The 16,167-nt window shown below is 56.3% G+C and overlaps 2 protein-coding genes across 4 annotated transcripts in view; both read right to left on the bottom strand.

Moving 5' to 3' along the window:
• Positions 1-2,153, bottom strand: part of NKX6-3 (NK6 homeobox 3) — an 11,717-nt gene extending 9,564 nt beyond the window's left edge. The window contains exons 1-2 of the mRNA XM_023760825.1: positions 1,768-2,153; positions 1,312-1,323 (exon numbers count right to left, since the gene is read on the bottom strand). Coding sequence (XP_023616593.1) covers positions 1,312-1,323; positions 1,768-2,153 — 398 coding nt within the window. The remainder of the gene's footprint in view (positions 1-1,311; positions 1,324-1,767) is intronic.
• A 4,127-nt stretch (positions 2,154-6,280) lies between these two features.
• LOC111827620 (ankyrin-1-like) lies at positions 6,281-16,167 on the bottom strand. Of its 3 annotated transcripts, none has more exons than XM_023760818.1 (5): positions 15,654-16,167; positions 14,963-15,046; positions 13,796-13,936; positions 13,404-13,536; positions 6,281-7,273 (listed from the first exon to the last, which is right to left on the bottom strand). In XM_023760818.1, the coding sequence occupies exons 1-4, from the start codon at positions 15,870-15,872 to the stop codon at positions 13,438-13,440; spliced, it is 543 nt and encodes a 180-aa protein (XP_023616586.1). In that variant the 5' UTR covers positions 15,873-16,167; the 3' UTR covers positions 6,281-7,273; positions 13,404-13,437. The 3 variants fall into 3 exon arrangements, with proteins under 3 accessions (XP_023616586.1, XP_023616588.1, XP_023616587.1); XM_023760820.1 differs by having other exon boundaries at positions 13,871-13,936; positions 15,654-16,166; XM_023760819.1 differs by lacking the exon at positions 13,404-13,536.

Below are 16,167 nucleotides of genomic sequence, written 5' to 3'. Positions count from 1 at the left end.
AGAGAAAGCCGCTTAAGTTGAGGGTGAGTGGTGGATTATGACACCTCTCCCATGAGCAGCATTCCTGACATTCTGATAATAGTGACTGACCTCGGCCATGTCCGGACGGACAGACACCTGTTGGAAAGGCACCTGCCCCAGGTTACAGCTACTTAGCAACAGAGGGGGCTGAGGACCCGCCATGGACCATACCTGTGTTTAATGTTCTTACTCGGCGATGCTGCCTTCCCCCCGGGGGCAAGAGGAGTTTCCCCTCCATCTCAGGGACACCAAAAAAGGGATTAGACACCTTCCACCAGCAATCAGGGCCGAGGGGCCTGAGAATTCCTCCCCTCCTGACTTCCTTGTTCTTGGGATCCTATTTTCCAGGTCTCCAGAGACCAGAGCCTTAAGCCCCAAGTTACTGCTCTCCCCTGTCCCCAGGCCTGGGAGTCCTCCACACTGGAGAGTGTGGACACAGAGGCTCAAGACCTGGCCCTCCGCCCCGCCAAGGCGGCCTGCTAGGAAGGAGCTGGGCTGGAGGGCTGCAGGCCCCAGAATAAGCAGAGAGCCCACCTGTCGGGCCTTGTTCAGTGCAGCCTGGTGGCCCATGTCCCGCCTCCTCCTGCTACCGGTGGGGAAACTGAGGCCCGGAAAGGGGAAGAGACCTCTCTAGAGAGTTCCTTTTCAGTCCTCTCTCCCTTTGTTAACTCAACCACTGACTTTCTTTGAGGTTTCCTGTGTGTGGGTGTGCTGGCACCAGGACTGAAGAACAGGAGCGTGGGGAATGTGTGTGTTTGGCGTGGGGAGGAAGATGGAGGTGAGAGGGAAGACTGCCTGAAGCCTAAAGCGCCCCCCAAACTAGGTTATAAAATATGTTTCAAGAGACGGGGTCTTCACCCCCAGGAACTCGCTGTTCCAGGTTGCGTGAGGGGTGGTCTGCCAGGCAGTGTGGCCGCCTGGGGCAGTGCAGCGGAGGGAAGGAGCCGTGTTTCCCGTTTCCTCGGCTGGGACCTATTGCAGTGGGCGGCCCTGCGGTCAGACAGGAGTGCAGGCAGGGCCTCGTGGCAGGGGATGGCTCCGGCAGCCACTGTGCCCTCCCTGCCTCCCAGGTGAGCCTCACCTGTCTGTGTGTGTCCTGCCCCCTCCTCCAGCCGGTTCTTTGAAAATAGGTTTGGGGATGGGTAGGGGGAGGACAGCCCCCACCACAGCTACACGGAGTCCGACCTGGCTCAGCAGCTGCCCCTGGGGGCTGGGCGGTTGTCGCTGGGCTATGGACATGAACCTTGAGGAGGACGGTAGGAAACAAGCCCCTAGATCGCAGGTGGGACTGCAATGGGGTCGCTGCACCCTGGGCCCCTGGATGGAGCCAGGCATGAGTGGGCTGTCTGGGAAGACGATGCGGAGGCAGCTGCTCCTCACTGGGACAGCATTGTCTGCTGCGGATAAAGAAGTGGGGACACGGTTTCTGGGAGGGAGAAGTAAGGTGAGCTGCCAGCTGGACCCTGCGCCGGGTGGGTGTGGGCCATAAGGTCTTCCCCAGACCCAGAGACCCCGGGTTCCCTAGGAGGGCAGCTGAGGTGGCAGCTGGTAAGGGTAGGGAGTGGGGGGAAGACGCCCTGTCCAAGCAAGATGGAGGGGAGAATCGTGGGATGTGGAGGGGAGAATTGTGCCCTGCACCCAGCTGGGAGAGGTGTCTGATGGCCACTGAGGAGAAGTGGGCGGTGGGGTGGGCCCACTGTGAGTGTCCCCTTACGATACCTCCCCCCCGCCCCCCCCCCATCGTACTCACTGTTGCTGCACTGCCGCCCGCCTCGCCAGTCCTGGCCCGTGTCCGCCCAGCAGTTCCGGGTCCGGGTGGGGTACTCGTTCCCAGCCTTGGAAAAATTCCCCACCTGGGGGCCATAGTAGACGCCCTGGGAGCCCAGTCCACCGAAGCCCGCCACGTGGGGGTAGCCGGAGAGCAGGCTGCTGTTCGGCGTGGCCACGGGCCTGCTCAGGATGTCTGTGATGCCGTGCGGGGTCCCGGCGGCCAGCTGTGGGCCCAGCCCCGGGGGGCTGAGCTTGTAGAAGGAGTTCTGCACCGAGTACTGGCACACGGGGGCCTTCATCTCCGAGAACTGAGCCAGCGGCGTGTTGTTCAGCAGGAACGTCCCTTGCAGGTTGGACTCCATGTTCCCTGGGTCAGGGTGAGGGGGGGCAGGAAGCCCAAATCCTAAACCCTGAGGCCCCGAGATCGGGCCCAGAATCCCATGGTAGGTTTGGAGGCTCGAAAGCGGCCCCGGATCCCACCGCCTTCCCACCTAAGGCATCGGCCCGGCTGCTGCCAGGGACTGTCGCCCACGTCACCTGCTCGGAAGTCAGGTGCTCCGGGCCAGGTGAGAGCCTTGCCCGCACCCCTTCCCTCTCTCCCTGCCAGGCCCGGGGAAAGGCGGTGCCCACGCCTCAGCTCAGACCCCTCCTCTGCCTCGGAGTCTGGGGACCCTCCATGAGAAGTTTTAAGTTCAGAGAAGCCACATTTCCCTGATAAAGATATGGCCCATTAGAATACAGACCGGAGACTGGCTGAGCCGCGCCAGCCGCGTCGCCATTGGTTGAAATCCACATGGGCCTCACATTGGCTTTTCCTAGACAAATTGCACTTTGAAAGATTGACTGTAAAATCAGCCAGTGTGTGTGTGTGTGTGTGTGTGACAGAGAGAGAGAGAGAGAGAGAGAGAGAGAGAGAGAGAGAGAGAATGAATCTGAAAGCTCTGTTCATTCTCAGAGGGTCCACCTGCTCCTGGTCCCCAAGTCCATCCAGCATCTAGGAAAAGGTGGGTGGGTGGGGGCTGGAGGCTCCGGAGGCAGCTGCTGGCTGTCAGTCTCAGTTCTTGCAGCTGCTCTCCTGAAGGCAGGAGGCCCTGTTCAGGGGTCGCTGTCCGGAGGTGCTGGGTCAGGCCCCTGGGGGCAGATGCCCGAGCCTCCGTGGAAGTGTGCAGTCTGAGCGTGGATGCCTGTTTCCCTCCTCCCTGCTGGGATGGGTAAGTGGGGAGGCTGGGCTTTTGGGAGGGGAATGCAGATCCCTGTGGCTTTCGGGAGGGGAATGCAGATCCCTGTGGCTGGCCTGAGAGCCTGGGGGTGGGAGTCTGCCAGGCAGAGGGGGCAGCTCTGCCTCCGGGCAGCCTTCCCTGATCACCTCTGTCGTCCCTTCCTCCTCCACCGAGGAATCATTCGTGCCTCTGCTGGGGCAATTGCCATATTCTGTCTGGCCTGGCACCTGGGTTGGGAATCTTTGTTGGCTGAGAAGCTGTTGCTTCAGCAGTGGTTCCCTGTGCCGGGCACTTGGTTGGCGCTCAGTGTATTTTTGATGGATAAAACCAGATTGAATCACAGAGCACCTACATCCCTACCCCCCCTGCCCCCACCCAATGAATTTTTACAACATACAAGGCTTTTCTGGGCTCTCATTTTACAAACAGGGAAATAGCAGTGAATGACTTGGTTAAGGGGCAGCACCCTTTCTTGCAGTGTCTGGTTTTGTTCATGGAAATCAGCATGTTACCGGTCTGAACAGACCAAATGCCAGGAAAAAGCGTGACTCCTGGGCGGGTGGACTTCTGTCCCTCCTCTGCCCGGCACCCCAAGCCTTTCCTGACCGCGGTGAGCTCCTTGGCTCTCACTCCCCACAGGCGTGCTCTGGCAGGTGGGAGACCAGAAGCGCCCTTTTGCCAGCTTGGTTTCCAGCGGGAGGCCGAGGACCCAGGAGTCAGGGGGCTCCCTCTCGCTCAGAGCCCGACTCCCCACGCTGCTCATGGTGGAGCTGGTCTCTGAGCCATGCTCTCTCTAGCATAACTCAATGCAAGAAAGGCCTCACAAAGGCTGTGTGTGGAATTGTTTTTCTAGAAGTTTGGATTAAAAACAAGAAAAAAGGTTTTAATCCATCTGAGTGGGCTGTGCTACCAAGCTGCTATTTTAGGAAACTTAGTTCCAAATCCCAGTGTTGCCCCCGAGCCCCACCCAGGCAATGGAACCTGTGCTTTTGAAAACCCTCTGGGCCATGCGGTTGCACAGCCCTGGCTGGCCCCGTGGTCTGGGTGGCTTTTTTGATGCTGAGAGAGAAGCTTCAGAGTGAGGGCTGGGGGTATTCTCAGGAACCTGCCCCTGTGACTTTGTCACCGGCAACAATGGGAACTTCTGAGAAAGAAGAGCTGCAGTGAGTGATTTGGTTCTTATTTAATGTCAACTTGGCAAAGGCATTCATGTTCCGGGATCCCAGGATGACACACAAGCGCTTAATCCGTTCTCCCATTTGACGGATGAGGAAACGGAGGCCAGCGGTGATGGCCAGCCCTGCATGCAGTGTTAGGAACTAATTGTTAGGAACAGGGTGCTTTTCCCAAAAGTTCTCCAACTTTGAATGGCATTAGTGCAGGGGCCAGACGCCTTCACAGGGGTCGCTAGGGGCTCCCCCTGAGTGTATGCCAGCCACGGGCTCAGCCATGTACCTTGGTGGTTCGTGATGTCCCCCTCCACCTTGGACTAGCCCCCATCTTGTAGTCATTAGGTGGGTCAGAAATCTGTTCCACCATCTCAGGGGTTGGGGAGCTGCTCCCAGAGTGGGTGGCCCTAATTAAGGGGGACGGTCCAGGTTTCTGGAAGCTGGGCACCTCGTTGGGGTGCAGGCCACCCTGCTGACTGATCCACCCTCAGGCTTCACTCCTGCCTCAGCCCCTCAAACCCCCCAAGGATGAACCGAGAAGGACAGATGGAGCCGTGTGCCATGAGTCAATTTCTTTATTAAGTTTGACATTTGTTCAGCTGGTGTAGGGAGAATGGTCTATACATCATAGTGGGCAAGGGGAATTCTCTCCCGATTACAGAGCATGTGGGAGAGAGTCAAGAAAAGATTTATTTTCATAACAATTAGAAAAATCAAGGTGATTCCAAAACTTCTAAAAAGCGTCTAGTGTGCAGACTGCAGCATTCTCTAGGCATCGTGTGGAGACCCCCAAACTCCTCCCCTAACAGCTCCTATTAGCAACCAGAGCGGGCAGCCATGCCGCCAGGGCCGGCCGCGGGGCCAAGCAGCCAAGCCGTACAGAGCAGAAGGTGCCAAAGCATAGGCTGGGCCGGGCGCAGCTCTGCGAGGGGCAACGGGGCGGCGGCAGCTGCGGCACGGCCCGGGCAGGACGGGACAGGATGGGGCGGAGGGCCCGGCGCCTGTCTTTCTCCGCGCAAGTGGCCCGCCCTGGGGACCGGCGGGCTCTGGCTGAGCCGCCCCGCCCCGCCCGCCCGCCCGCAGCCCTGCGCTCCTGCCCCGCAGGGAGGGCGGGCGCTGCACTTGCTGGGGCACAGCCCGGGGGCCTCAGGCCGCCAGCTCAGCCGTTCTTTTCCCGGGGTGGCCCCTCTGAAAGCAAAAACCCCCGGGGCCCACAGAAGCCCCTGGGGCGGGCCGGCGGGGGCTCCGTGGCGCTCGGGTTCCCCACTCAGCCCGGGCGCCCAGCTGGCCTGCTGCGCCAGGACCTGCGAGGCTGGCGAAGGCAGCAGGGCGGTGGGGGGCGCTGACGCTGAGGGGGTGTCTGTGCTACTTGGAAAGTGTGAATGTGTTCCGAGGACGCGTCAGAAGAGTGGCAGGGAGGAGGGTGACTGGCCCCCGCGAACAGTGGCTCTGGGACAGCCAGCAGAGCCTGCCGATCTCTCTCTGGCCCTGGAGGGCGCCCGCCGCGCAGGACGGGGCCGGTTGTGCTGATTTGGGCCTCCCTCTGCCGGAGGCTCTGATGTAACTTTAAGGCTCTTCCCGGGTGGCACCGAGGCTAGGAACAGCCAGCTGTCTGTTTCCTTCCTGCCCCGACCGGAGGCCTGGCCTAGGGGGGTCTCCTTCCTAGCCCCAGGCCTCCTGGTGGTCAGCTCTCTCCTCCTCCGGCTGGCCCTCCCCCGGGCATGTGGTCAGGAGTGGGCCCCTCACCCTCCTCTCCAGGTGGGCGGAGGGGCTTGGTCAGAGTGGGGAGACTGAGGCTGTCAGCCTAGGCCCCCCATCCCGCCGGCTGCCTGGACTTAGAGCACCGAGTTCGCTCTGGGAGACCTTGGGGGCAGCTGACTTCTGAGAAACCACAGATGCATTCCCCAGCCCTACTCCCTCTTTCACGGAGACAGGCTGTGGCTCCTCGCAGCCCCGAGAAGCCCAGAGCTGAGCTGTTGGTGCTGTGCACATACTGCTAAAGTGTTTCTATTGGTTTGCATAGTATTTATTATTTTTCATCTCCCCAAGGCTGATTACTGTACAGTTTACACTTTGAACGCAGACTACGATATAGGTGCTCGAAGATATAGAAAACCTCTTTTTTAGTGAACATACTGGTGCAATCCCGGGACAGACACCAACTGAGAGCCAAGACCCTATCGGACGGGGCACTGGCTCCCTGTGGGCCCTACAGCTACGCCTGGGGTCCTCACCTCAGCTTCTTAAGTCCCTAACACGAGGAACCCCGAATGCACTCCAAAGGTAATGATTTTCCATGGGAATATGATTAATACTGAAACTGGCAGAGAGAGAGAGAGAGAGAGAGAGAGAGAGAGAGAGAGAGAGAGAGAGGCAACATAAAAAAAATTCCAGTTTATCCACAGGAGATTCTATACAGCTTCAGACATCACAGTAAAATCTGTGTGTATACTGAGTAGAGGGGAGCGGTGCCTCTGTGTGTGTCCTTAATGTCATGTAGAGAGTTCTGGGGGGGGGCGGGGGGGGGCGGTCCACTGGGGAGAGGGAGGGGCTGTCACAAATGGAATGGGGGTGTGTGTGGGTAGGGAAGACTGGCAGATGAGGACATAGGATTAAGGTGCTGAACTGATTTCAAGCCTAGTTCTCTTTTTTTTTTCTTTCCAGGAAGACCATATAGATTTCTTAGAGATATTGAAAAAATAAGTACCCTGTAACAAGTCAAAATGAAAATGTTTTAAAAAAATATATCATCCCCAGCCACAAAGAGCCCTTGTTCACTTCTGCGTTCATGCGCTCTCTTGCGCTTGCTTTCTATCCCTCTCCCCCCCTCCCACCCCCCCATTCTTGCTGCTTTTGTCCTGATTCCCAACAGAACAGAGATCGGTTGTCGCTAGAGGCAGGATTGAGGACTGTAGGTCATGCGTCTACAGTCGGTCGTTCATGCGAATAGGAGACTAGAGGAAGTCCCTTACGGAGATCATGCCGTTAGCCTAGAGGAACATGTGCGCCGTTGTGCTGCCCTCCGGTCCAGCTCTCCTCCTGTGTGCATGGCAGAGTGTGTGGAGTTCAAGGGTTGGGTGTCGAGGTGTGATCCTAAGGGACACAAAGAGAGAAGGAGATACTTAGAATTTAAAGGTGCAACTCCCAGCAAAAACCCCAAATACTGAGTTTTGTGCTGGCTGCTCAGGCAGCGTCTGATTCAGGAAAAGCAGCCTCCCCAAGCAAGGTGATGAGCAGAGAGGTGTTGAGCTGGAAGCCCCTGACCTTCCTGGAATACCAGCCACCCTTCCCCACTCCCCACCCCAGAGGCTGCCTCTCAGAGGTGGCTGACCTGGCCGATGCTAGTTCCCTGCCATACAAAACCCTCCTGTGTGGGTGCTCAGAGCCTCGGAGAGGAGGCAGGAGGCTCTCATGCCTATGCAGTCACCTGGGGGAGAAATGAGTAGGTCTTGTACCTACGGAAGGGGCCATGATCATGAGCCAGGGCTTGTGCCAAGAGAGGGGCTAGGGTAGGCAGTGGGATCCTCTACTTTTTCAGTTCAGTGTAGCCAACATGCATCGATATCTGCTATGTGTCATCCCCGGAATCCCGGAGATGGAGGAGACAAGATCATGGCTCGAAGGGACAGCAGTGCCTCTTTGGTTCTGGTCCACAGCTCTTACTGTCAAGGGCCTCTAGCTCGTCTCCCCATGCCCCGTGGATGGACAGCCTCTGCTGTGGCCATGAGATCGTTGGAAGACCGGTGTAGTCTCCCTAAGATACTGTGCTTCAGGCTAGAAGACAGCGCTTCGCCTGCAGCATCAGTTCCACATTCTGCAGCCTGGGATTCACAGCAAGACCCCACTCCTGCCACCCCACAGTGCCTCATCCCCCAACCTGGGGTGAAACTCTGTTTCCAAGACCAGCCACTTGGGGTTGTCTGCAGGGACCTTGGGATAGACGAGGAAAAGGAGGACACTTAAATAAAGAGGAGCTGCCAATCTCCTGGGTGGCGCAGGAAGTGACACAGGAACGCAGAACCCCATTCTGTCCCCACGCAGAGCTGTCTGGGGCCCTATGGGTGACAGGGTTGGGGAGGAAGCTGGAGGTGACCAAGGTGAACTCACTCTGAATGGTTCTCTAGGAGTGGGAGGGTGGTGCTAGGTTCCTGGCCAGAGGCCTTCTACTGCTGTGGCTTGAAGGAGCTGTTACCCTGGAGGACAAGACTCTTCCGTCATAGTACCCTGCCTTCGAGCCCCCAGTGCCTGCCTGCTGCCTGCCTTGGTCCGTGGCTCTCCCCGCAAAGGTACTATGCACTCTCCTCTCCCCTAAAGTTCTGCCCACCTGATGACGCTGGCTCCCTCTTGTTTCTCCCCTCACAACCCTGGAAACTTCCCTCCTGTCACTACCTTTATTTAGAGCGATCACACAGTGTAGTAGTTAAGAGCATGAACTCTGGAGCCAGATTGCCTGAGGTTCATGTCCTGTCTCAGCCAATTTCCTGCTGTGTGACCTTGGTCAGGTTACTTACGCTCTCTATAACTCAGTTTCCTCTGTTGGAAAACAAGGGCAATAAGAAGATGCACCTCACCCAGGCTCGTTTGGCTCAGTGGGTAGAGTGTTGGCCTGTGGACTGAGGGGTCCAGGGTTTGATTCTGGTTAAGGGAATGTACCTCAGTTGCAGGCTCGATACCCTGCCCTGGGCCCTGGTTGGGGCACGTGAGATAGGCAATCAATTGATGTGTCTCTCTCACATCTATGTTTCTCTCTCTCTCCCCTTTCCCTTCCACTCTCTTAAAAAAAGTATCAATGGGAAAATATCCTCAAGTGAGGATTAACAAAAGAAGAAGAAGAAGAAGAAGAAGAAGAAGAAGAAGAAGAAGAAGAAGAAGAAGAAGAAGAAGAAGAAGCACCTCATTAGATTATTATGATGTTTAGAAGAACTAAAGGTATACAAAGTGCTTCGGACAGTAAACGGTATGTGAATGTAACTACAAATGGACTCTCTGGAAATGCTGTCGTCATTCCCTTCTCCTGTCTGCATTCTTCCCCTAGCTGCAGTACAAACTCTCTGAGGGCAGCAGCAGGCCTTACCCTTCCTGGTGGTCCCCCAGCTGCCTACCCCAGGGCTAAGCATGCCTCCAATAAGAGACCTTGTAAAATCTTGAGCCTGGGGAAGTCAGGCTACAATCTCTCACCCGCTTTCCTGCCCAGGCAGGGAGCAGAAGAGATCATTCTGTGGTGACTGCTCGTTTCATCTGTGGGTAAACGGAGACTCCCGAGGAGCGGACAGGCCCAGTGGGAGCGCCCAGGCAGCAGCAGGAGGGGGAGCAGAATGTAAGTCTCCTGGCCGCGTCCGGTATTCTTCCTCAGTCCCGCACCCTTCTCCTGGGGGCCCCTTGAGAAAGGTCGTACTCTATACGGAGCCCCCCATGCTCAGTGGCTGCACTGGTCGGGTTCTTTTCCTCAATGCATCTCTCTGAGCTGTCCCACCTGTTCCCACCCTCTACTCAGTGTCTGTGGCTCTCTCTCCCCTCTCCCCAGCCCAGACTTCAATACACCTGCAATATCCGGGAGTGAGGGCGGACTGTAACTTAAAACAGCCAAATAAAACACAACCCCTTGCCCCCCTACCCCCCTGCCCCTTCCCATTGAGATTATTACATTTTAAACCTAAAATATTCTACTGTCAGAGCTAACACGAGTCTTGCAACCCCACTGTTTGAATAGAAAGTGTCTCTTAAAAAGGAAACAAAACACCCAGCAGCCTTTCACGCTGCAGCTTTCAGCTTTCAGCAAGTCCCAGAAGGCGGAGCCAGATAGGGCCAGAGGATTGCCAGGAACCAGGCCCTGTCCCAGGCCTGCCCACAGCCCTCCAGCTGCCCAGTTCCATGCTGTCGTTCTAACAGCTCTGACACCCTTTTTCTTGGCCCTAAGTACTTGGGCACAAAGCAAAACTCACCAGCTGCTACGGTCTGCCCCAAACAATCAGGCCTTGACTGAACAGCAATTGTCTAACTTCTTAAAAACTACCCAAAAGCTCCCCTCCCTGACCCGCCAGCCCTTACATGCAAACTTCTTCCCAAGGGGGGGAGTGACTGTGAGGACATCAGAGGGGGCGTTGTTGTCTGCTCGGTCCCTCCCGGGGATGGGTGTTCTGCCCTTTGGGGTGTTCCACATCTCGGAACCAACTCTAACCATCATTCCTTCCAGCTCACCTTTTAAATCTAAAGTCTACAACTGTGCCACATCACCTCTAGGAGGTTTCTAAGGGAAACCAAAACCAGCCATCCTAACTCACTCTTCCATATGCATGTCAAAATCACTTAAGCTGATGCAGAAGCTGAGTCCTAGAACTTTAATCCGGGGGGTCTGGGCAAGGACCAGGAGTCCGCATTTTAACCCGACTCTCAGATGACTGAGTGGGAGGGATGCAGATAACACTTTGAGAAACAGCGGATTAGAACTTACACTTTACAAAGTCGGTTCACAAACATAAACTCCTCGGTCACCCTCCCTGTAAGGGGGATATCTGTGTCATTGTTATTTTCTGACCAAGGAACCCAAGGCTTTGAAAGATCAACAGACTTGTCCAGGTCAGACTACAAATCAGCTCTGTGACTGATTAAGCGCCAGAATACAGGCATTCTCCTTTACCCTTCACAACCTGTAAATCAGAGGAGCCAGGCCTCAATCTAGACCCAAGCCCCAGCTTTCACCCTCTTTGAAATATATGCATCGATTCTCGTTACCTGCAGTAAAGTTCTACAAAATTGGCCACAAACACTGGATTAGCCGGTACTGAACCATTGCTCCTGAGGAAAATACAGCGCCAGGCTCCTGCCAGCCTCCGTTCGCAATATTTTTGTCAACCAATGAATACATAACCTTGTGCGATGTGAGTTTCTGTTTAAAGACACCTTCTTTAATATATATCATTGGCTCATTAACATTGAATGCATGGCCAACAGTGCTCTAACTCACGCGTGAATGAAGCTCATGGAACACATGTATTTTCCATGTCACAGCCTCCTGCACTTAGGAACACTAGACAGCTCTGCAGCACTAGTCTTGGAGGCCATCTTATTTTATTTTTATAAATATATATATTTTTTTATTTCAGAGAGGAAGGGAGAGGAAGAGAGATATAGAAACACTAATGATGAGAGAGAATCATGGATTGGCTGCCTCCTGCATGCCCCCTACTGGGGATTGAGCCCATAACCCGGGCATGTGCCCTGACCAGGAATCAAACCGTGACCTTCTGGTTCATAGGTCAATGCTCAACCACCAAGCTACACTGGCTGGGCTTGGAGGCCATTTTAAACAGCGAAATCAACAACAGATAGCCCCAAAATACAAAAAAAGAAAAGAAATCAGCCCGTGGCATTAAATACACTACAAAAAAGACACTTGTTTATATATGGTGTGAGAGCTGAAACCAGAGGGCAGAGCGCCACCTCGTTTGACTTCAGCTGGGAACAGACTCAAATTTTTCACCACTGTGCGTGGGCCCGTGAGTGACCGTGGACGTGCTGCGAGTGTTGGTTTGGGGGTGAACATAAATTTGAGTTAGTAGGTGGATCTGCAAGTGTGGAGTCCACGAATCATGAAGGCCGACTGCACATGCTTGCGAGTGGGTGGTAGCATTAAGGACCAGAGAGCTCGCAGCCCCTTCACCGTCTTCTCTGCAGTCTGTCTTGCTGGGAGGGGAGCGCATTGTGGGCCTTTGGGACCCAGGCAGGTGCCCGCCTCACTACTGGCTCCCTCCCCCACTGTCCCACCACACACCCCTGGCCTTTTCCGGGCAGAGGCCCCAGCACTGTGCTGGAGCCAGGCTGCTCTGTCCCTGACACCCAACTCAGTGGTCTGGACCCACATCCCCGTGGGTGGTGCAGATAGAGCATCTACAGAAAAAAAAAATTCCTAGGCACTGTCCTTCTCCCCAGGCTGGCTTCGGGGCTGCCTCTCTCCTGTTCAGGGGTGTCAGGAGGACCCAAGCCAGACAGGAGCTGAGTTTAAAGCCCCTGCTGCCGCCATGAGGAACAGAAGGCAGAGGAGTTTCTAATTATTTGCACCTTTGGATTATTTCCAGGGCTGATCACAGCGAATCTCCTAAACCAGCAGCCTGGCGGGACCCGCTGGCAGTGCCTGGGTTAACGCTGTGACCTCCTTAAGGGAAGCTGCTGAGGAGTCAGGTCTAATTTTATCCCATAGCTGGATCTGCCAGCCCCTTTTTGCCAAGTGCCGAGGTATCTCGGGAAGCCCAGAGTCAGCACTTCTGGCGGCTGGGAGCAGCGGCAGCCCTGCTTTTTGCCGAGAGCAGAAAGCCGGAGCTGGCTCGCCGCTCAGCCCAGAGCCCGGGTCTGGGGGTTTAGATGGCAGCAGGTGGGTTACTGCTGTGCTGGGGCCATGGTTCTTCCTCGCTTCCTGCCGACTCCCGCCCCGACGCATCCTGTACTGAGCTGCCCCGAGCCGGGTGCAATGAAGAACCTCGGGGCAGCTCAGTACAGGATCCCTCAGGGAGGACGAGGTCAGAGGGGGCCGCTGAAGCCCCTGGCACCACAGGGCCCGCTGGAACATCTTCATGGCCCTGCTTCACGACACATCACCGCACACCAGGCTTCTCAGCCACACGGCCCCATGCTCACGCACGCCATGCACCAGGGCCCCACGGCCCTCCTGGCCTGTCGGGACAACACCACCACCCCTGGGCCCTCGAACTTCGCCCTTTCCTAGAAAGCAGGGGAGCGACAGGTTCCAAGAACCACCAAGGAGAATGGAGGCCTTAGGTTGGAGGGGACGTCTGCAGGGCTCCAGGTTCAAGGGACAGTCAGTTCTAAGTCTGTCACTGTGGGTTGGACTAGCACAGGCTAGACAGACTCAGCTACCCTCTCTGATGCCCTGTCCCCATCTCCAGGTCCCCACTGCTTGGTTGCCAGGGTGATGTTACTACGGCGATTACCAAGCGCTGTCACTCATCCAAGCATTTTTCAACTCTGTACTTTTGCACTTCCTGAGAGGTAGGTCAGCAGCTAGTGTTGACTCTGTTTTCTGGATGAGGCAATCGAGAGTCAGAGACACAGTTGGAAGGTGGGGATGAGAATCCATGCCCCTGGACCACAGCAACGCTGCCACCCTGCACCATGAAGGGAGGGGCGGGTGAGATGTGAGCAGCCATCGCCGGGCCCAGCCACTCCACGAAGACCAAGCCATGCAGAAAGGATGCAGAAAGACTGTTACCTCCAGAGAGGCCATTTGAGGGGGGTGCTCGAGATCACTGCTTCCCCCTTTTCAGGCTTGCCCGCTTCACTATCTGAGCCCCCTTCCTGCCCTCTATCAGGTCCGGCTGCAGGCTATTCCCTCTCCGCTCCACCTGGAGACAGTAGCAGAAACAGAACACAGGACAGATTGCACAGAGAGACAGGTAACAAGTGGGCAAGAGAATGAAAGGCATCATCCGGAGGGGGTGGCAACACTGCCTCCCGGGGAGAGGAAGGCTCGAAGGGGAACCCAGACGGGTGAGCACAGCGCAGACTGGAACCCGAAGTGCCGGGCGCAGAGGCGAGCAGCAGGTACAGGTGCCGGGCCACTCGGAAGAGCGAGTGCCTCAGAGGCTGCGGCCACCACAGTACCTTGATGTGTCTCATAAAGTTATCAATATCAACTTCCATCTCCCCAGGATCTTCCGGGGGCCCCTCGACAATCACCTCCTCGTGCTCCTGGGTGTCATCGCCACCAGACGACTCTATCTGCCGAACAACTTTGCGGATGATCTGGAAAAGAGAGGGCGGGGAGAAAGGGCTGGCGAAGCCATCAGGACGGAGCTCGAAAAGAGCGGGTTCCCAGGAATGAAGTTGGGGGAGAGGCAGCCTTTGTCCTCAAGTGGCAAGAACAGGGATGGGTCTCTCACTCCCAGCACTGTGTGGAAACACTCGCGTTGGACAGCCTCAGAGGGACTAGAATTTGCAGAGGGGTCTTAGCAGGTTTTCAATGACACGGTTGGACCATGCGTAACTTCTGTCTTAGCCCACCGCAGTTCCTCTGCCTCTTGGTATGGATGGCAGTTTACGCTGTCTGTCATACTTGTACGCCTATGAGCTCCTGAGGGCAGAGGACATTTCCTTTTCAACTATGGTAATTCAATGCCATCGACCCATTCCCTTATTCATTCATCTAAGTAGTCTAGCAACTGTTTACTCTGCACCTACCATGTGCTAGGAGGGGGGGATGAAAACATAAACAAGCATGACCCCTGCCCGCACGGAGCTCGTGCGCTGAAGGACAGACGGACATAAGGGGTCTGCTCCAATGTAGTGTGACAGCACCCTAGGGGAGCACGTACGAGGTCTTCCCTTTGCTCCTTCTTCTCCCTTCTGCCCAAACCTAGCAGAGTGCTCAACCCTAGACAGGCAACTTCATGTCTACCGAGTTAAAGTCTGCTGCCAACTCAATGCATTTCCACATCCTTTTCATTTTAAGAGGCCAGTGATAGTCTGGGGACCACCATACTGCTGTCCTACAGCTATTTTCAGGGCTGGGCATCACAGGACTAGGTCTGGGCTGTTCCATGGGCCTCGGTCCTTCTGGAAGAGTGAGGCAGGAGCTCAGTTCAGGCTGAATCCGGGCAAAGTGGCTATGAAGAGTGTCACGTCCGGATCACGGAGGACAGGAGCCCATGGCACCTGAACTGTCCCAGCTGAGCCATGCTTACCCCTCTGTGAGGGAGGCGGGTCCATGGCCTGCCCTTTAGCCTTTGGCCTGCGTGCCTCCCCCTAGTTCAGGGGACTCTCTGCACCCACCTTTTTGGTGACAATGTTGCCCTGCTCATCTGTGAATTGTTCCTCAGTCACCTGCTCCCCTGGAATATTCTGAAGCTCACTCCCCTGCAATTAGAGAAAGGGAGAAAACTCAGGATTCATAAGCAGGAGTCTGGGAACAGGATTAGAGGATGAGGAGATAGAATAGCAGCAGCAGCAGCCACAGCCACAGTCCGACAAATCCCCACCCCGGCAGGAAACTCCAACGCAGCAGGTAGAGGCAGCCAAACCACCCGCCCCAAGTGCCCAGAGCTTTGTGTGCGGTCCCCACAATAGCACCGGGGAGCAGGCAAACAGGGCCGATTATGCAAGTTTCACCGAGAAGAGTAAGAGGAAGTGAGGCGCCTAATTTGCATTTCTACAGCACTTGACAGTGAAGAAGCCCTCCACAGACACCATCACACTGTGTGTAACTTGAGGACAGAGCAGGGTGAGGCCGGCTGAATCCCAGAGCTGAGCTTTGTCGGCCCTCGCTGAGGGGTGGCTCTGCTCCCCTCAGGCCTTCCTGTCCCTTCTCTTCCAACACATCTCCTGACCTGGAGGCCGGCGCCTTGCCCCAGCTCGTCCCGACACATCCCTGCACTGTGCCCTCAGCCCGGCCTCCTGACCTTCTGGCCTCCGCACGCCCACCTCCAGCTCCAGGCCTGCCTTGTGCCGCCGGCCTGGCAATTACCTTGAAGAGGACCCGACGCCGGACCACCCTGGTGGAGATGGTCTCCTCGTCGTCACTCAGGCCCTCGTTCTCCCCCAGCTCCTTGTCCAGTTCCTGGTGGATGTGCTTCAGCACGAAGCACAGAGAGCCCTTAAAAATGTGCATCACGTTCTGACAGCTGACCAGGAAGAAGCTCAGGAGCACCAAGGTGACCAGGAGCTGGGTGATGAAAGTCCACATCCTCACCAGCCCGCCCTCCGGGCGCCAGTGGAGCCAGGGCTCTGGCCGCTGCAGGGGTGCCACCTCTCATTCTCCTCTTGGACCCCCGAGGCCTCCTGGGACCCCTCCCATCCTCGCTCCTCAGGCTCCCACTCTTTCTCTCCAGGCAGAACACCGACCGGCCCTTCACTGGAACTGCCCGCCTGAGTGTCCTGCTGCTGAGCAGCCCCAGGCTCTACCCTCCTGCCTGGGTGACGTCAGGCTTTGATAATTTTAGCTTCCAACCCAGCTGCTGGGGCTGTCCAACGGGGCGAGA

The sequence above is a fragment of the Myotis lucifugus genome, unplaced genomic scaffold (assembly GCF_000147115.1).
Source record: "Myotis lucifugus unplaced genomic scaffold, Myoluc2.0 scaffold_194, whole genome shotgun sequence".
Taxonomy (NCBI): Eukaryota; Metazoa; Chordata; class Mammalia; order Chiroptera; family Vespertilionidae; genus Myotis; species Myotis lucifugus.
The sequence above is the reverse complement of the archived record's forward strand: the minus strand, read 5'-3'. Positions and strand labels throughout refer to the sequence as shown.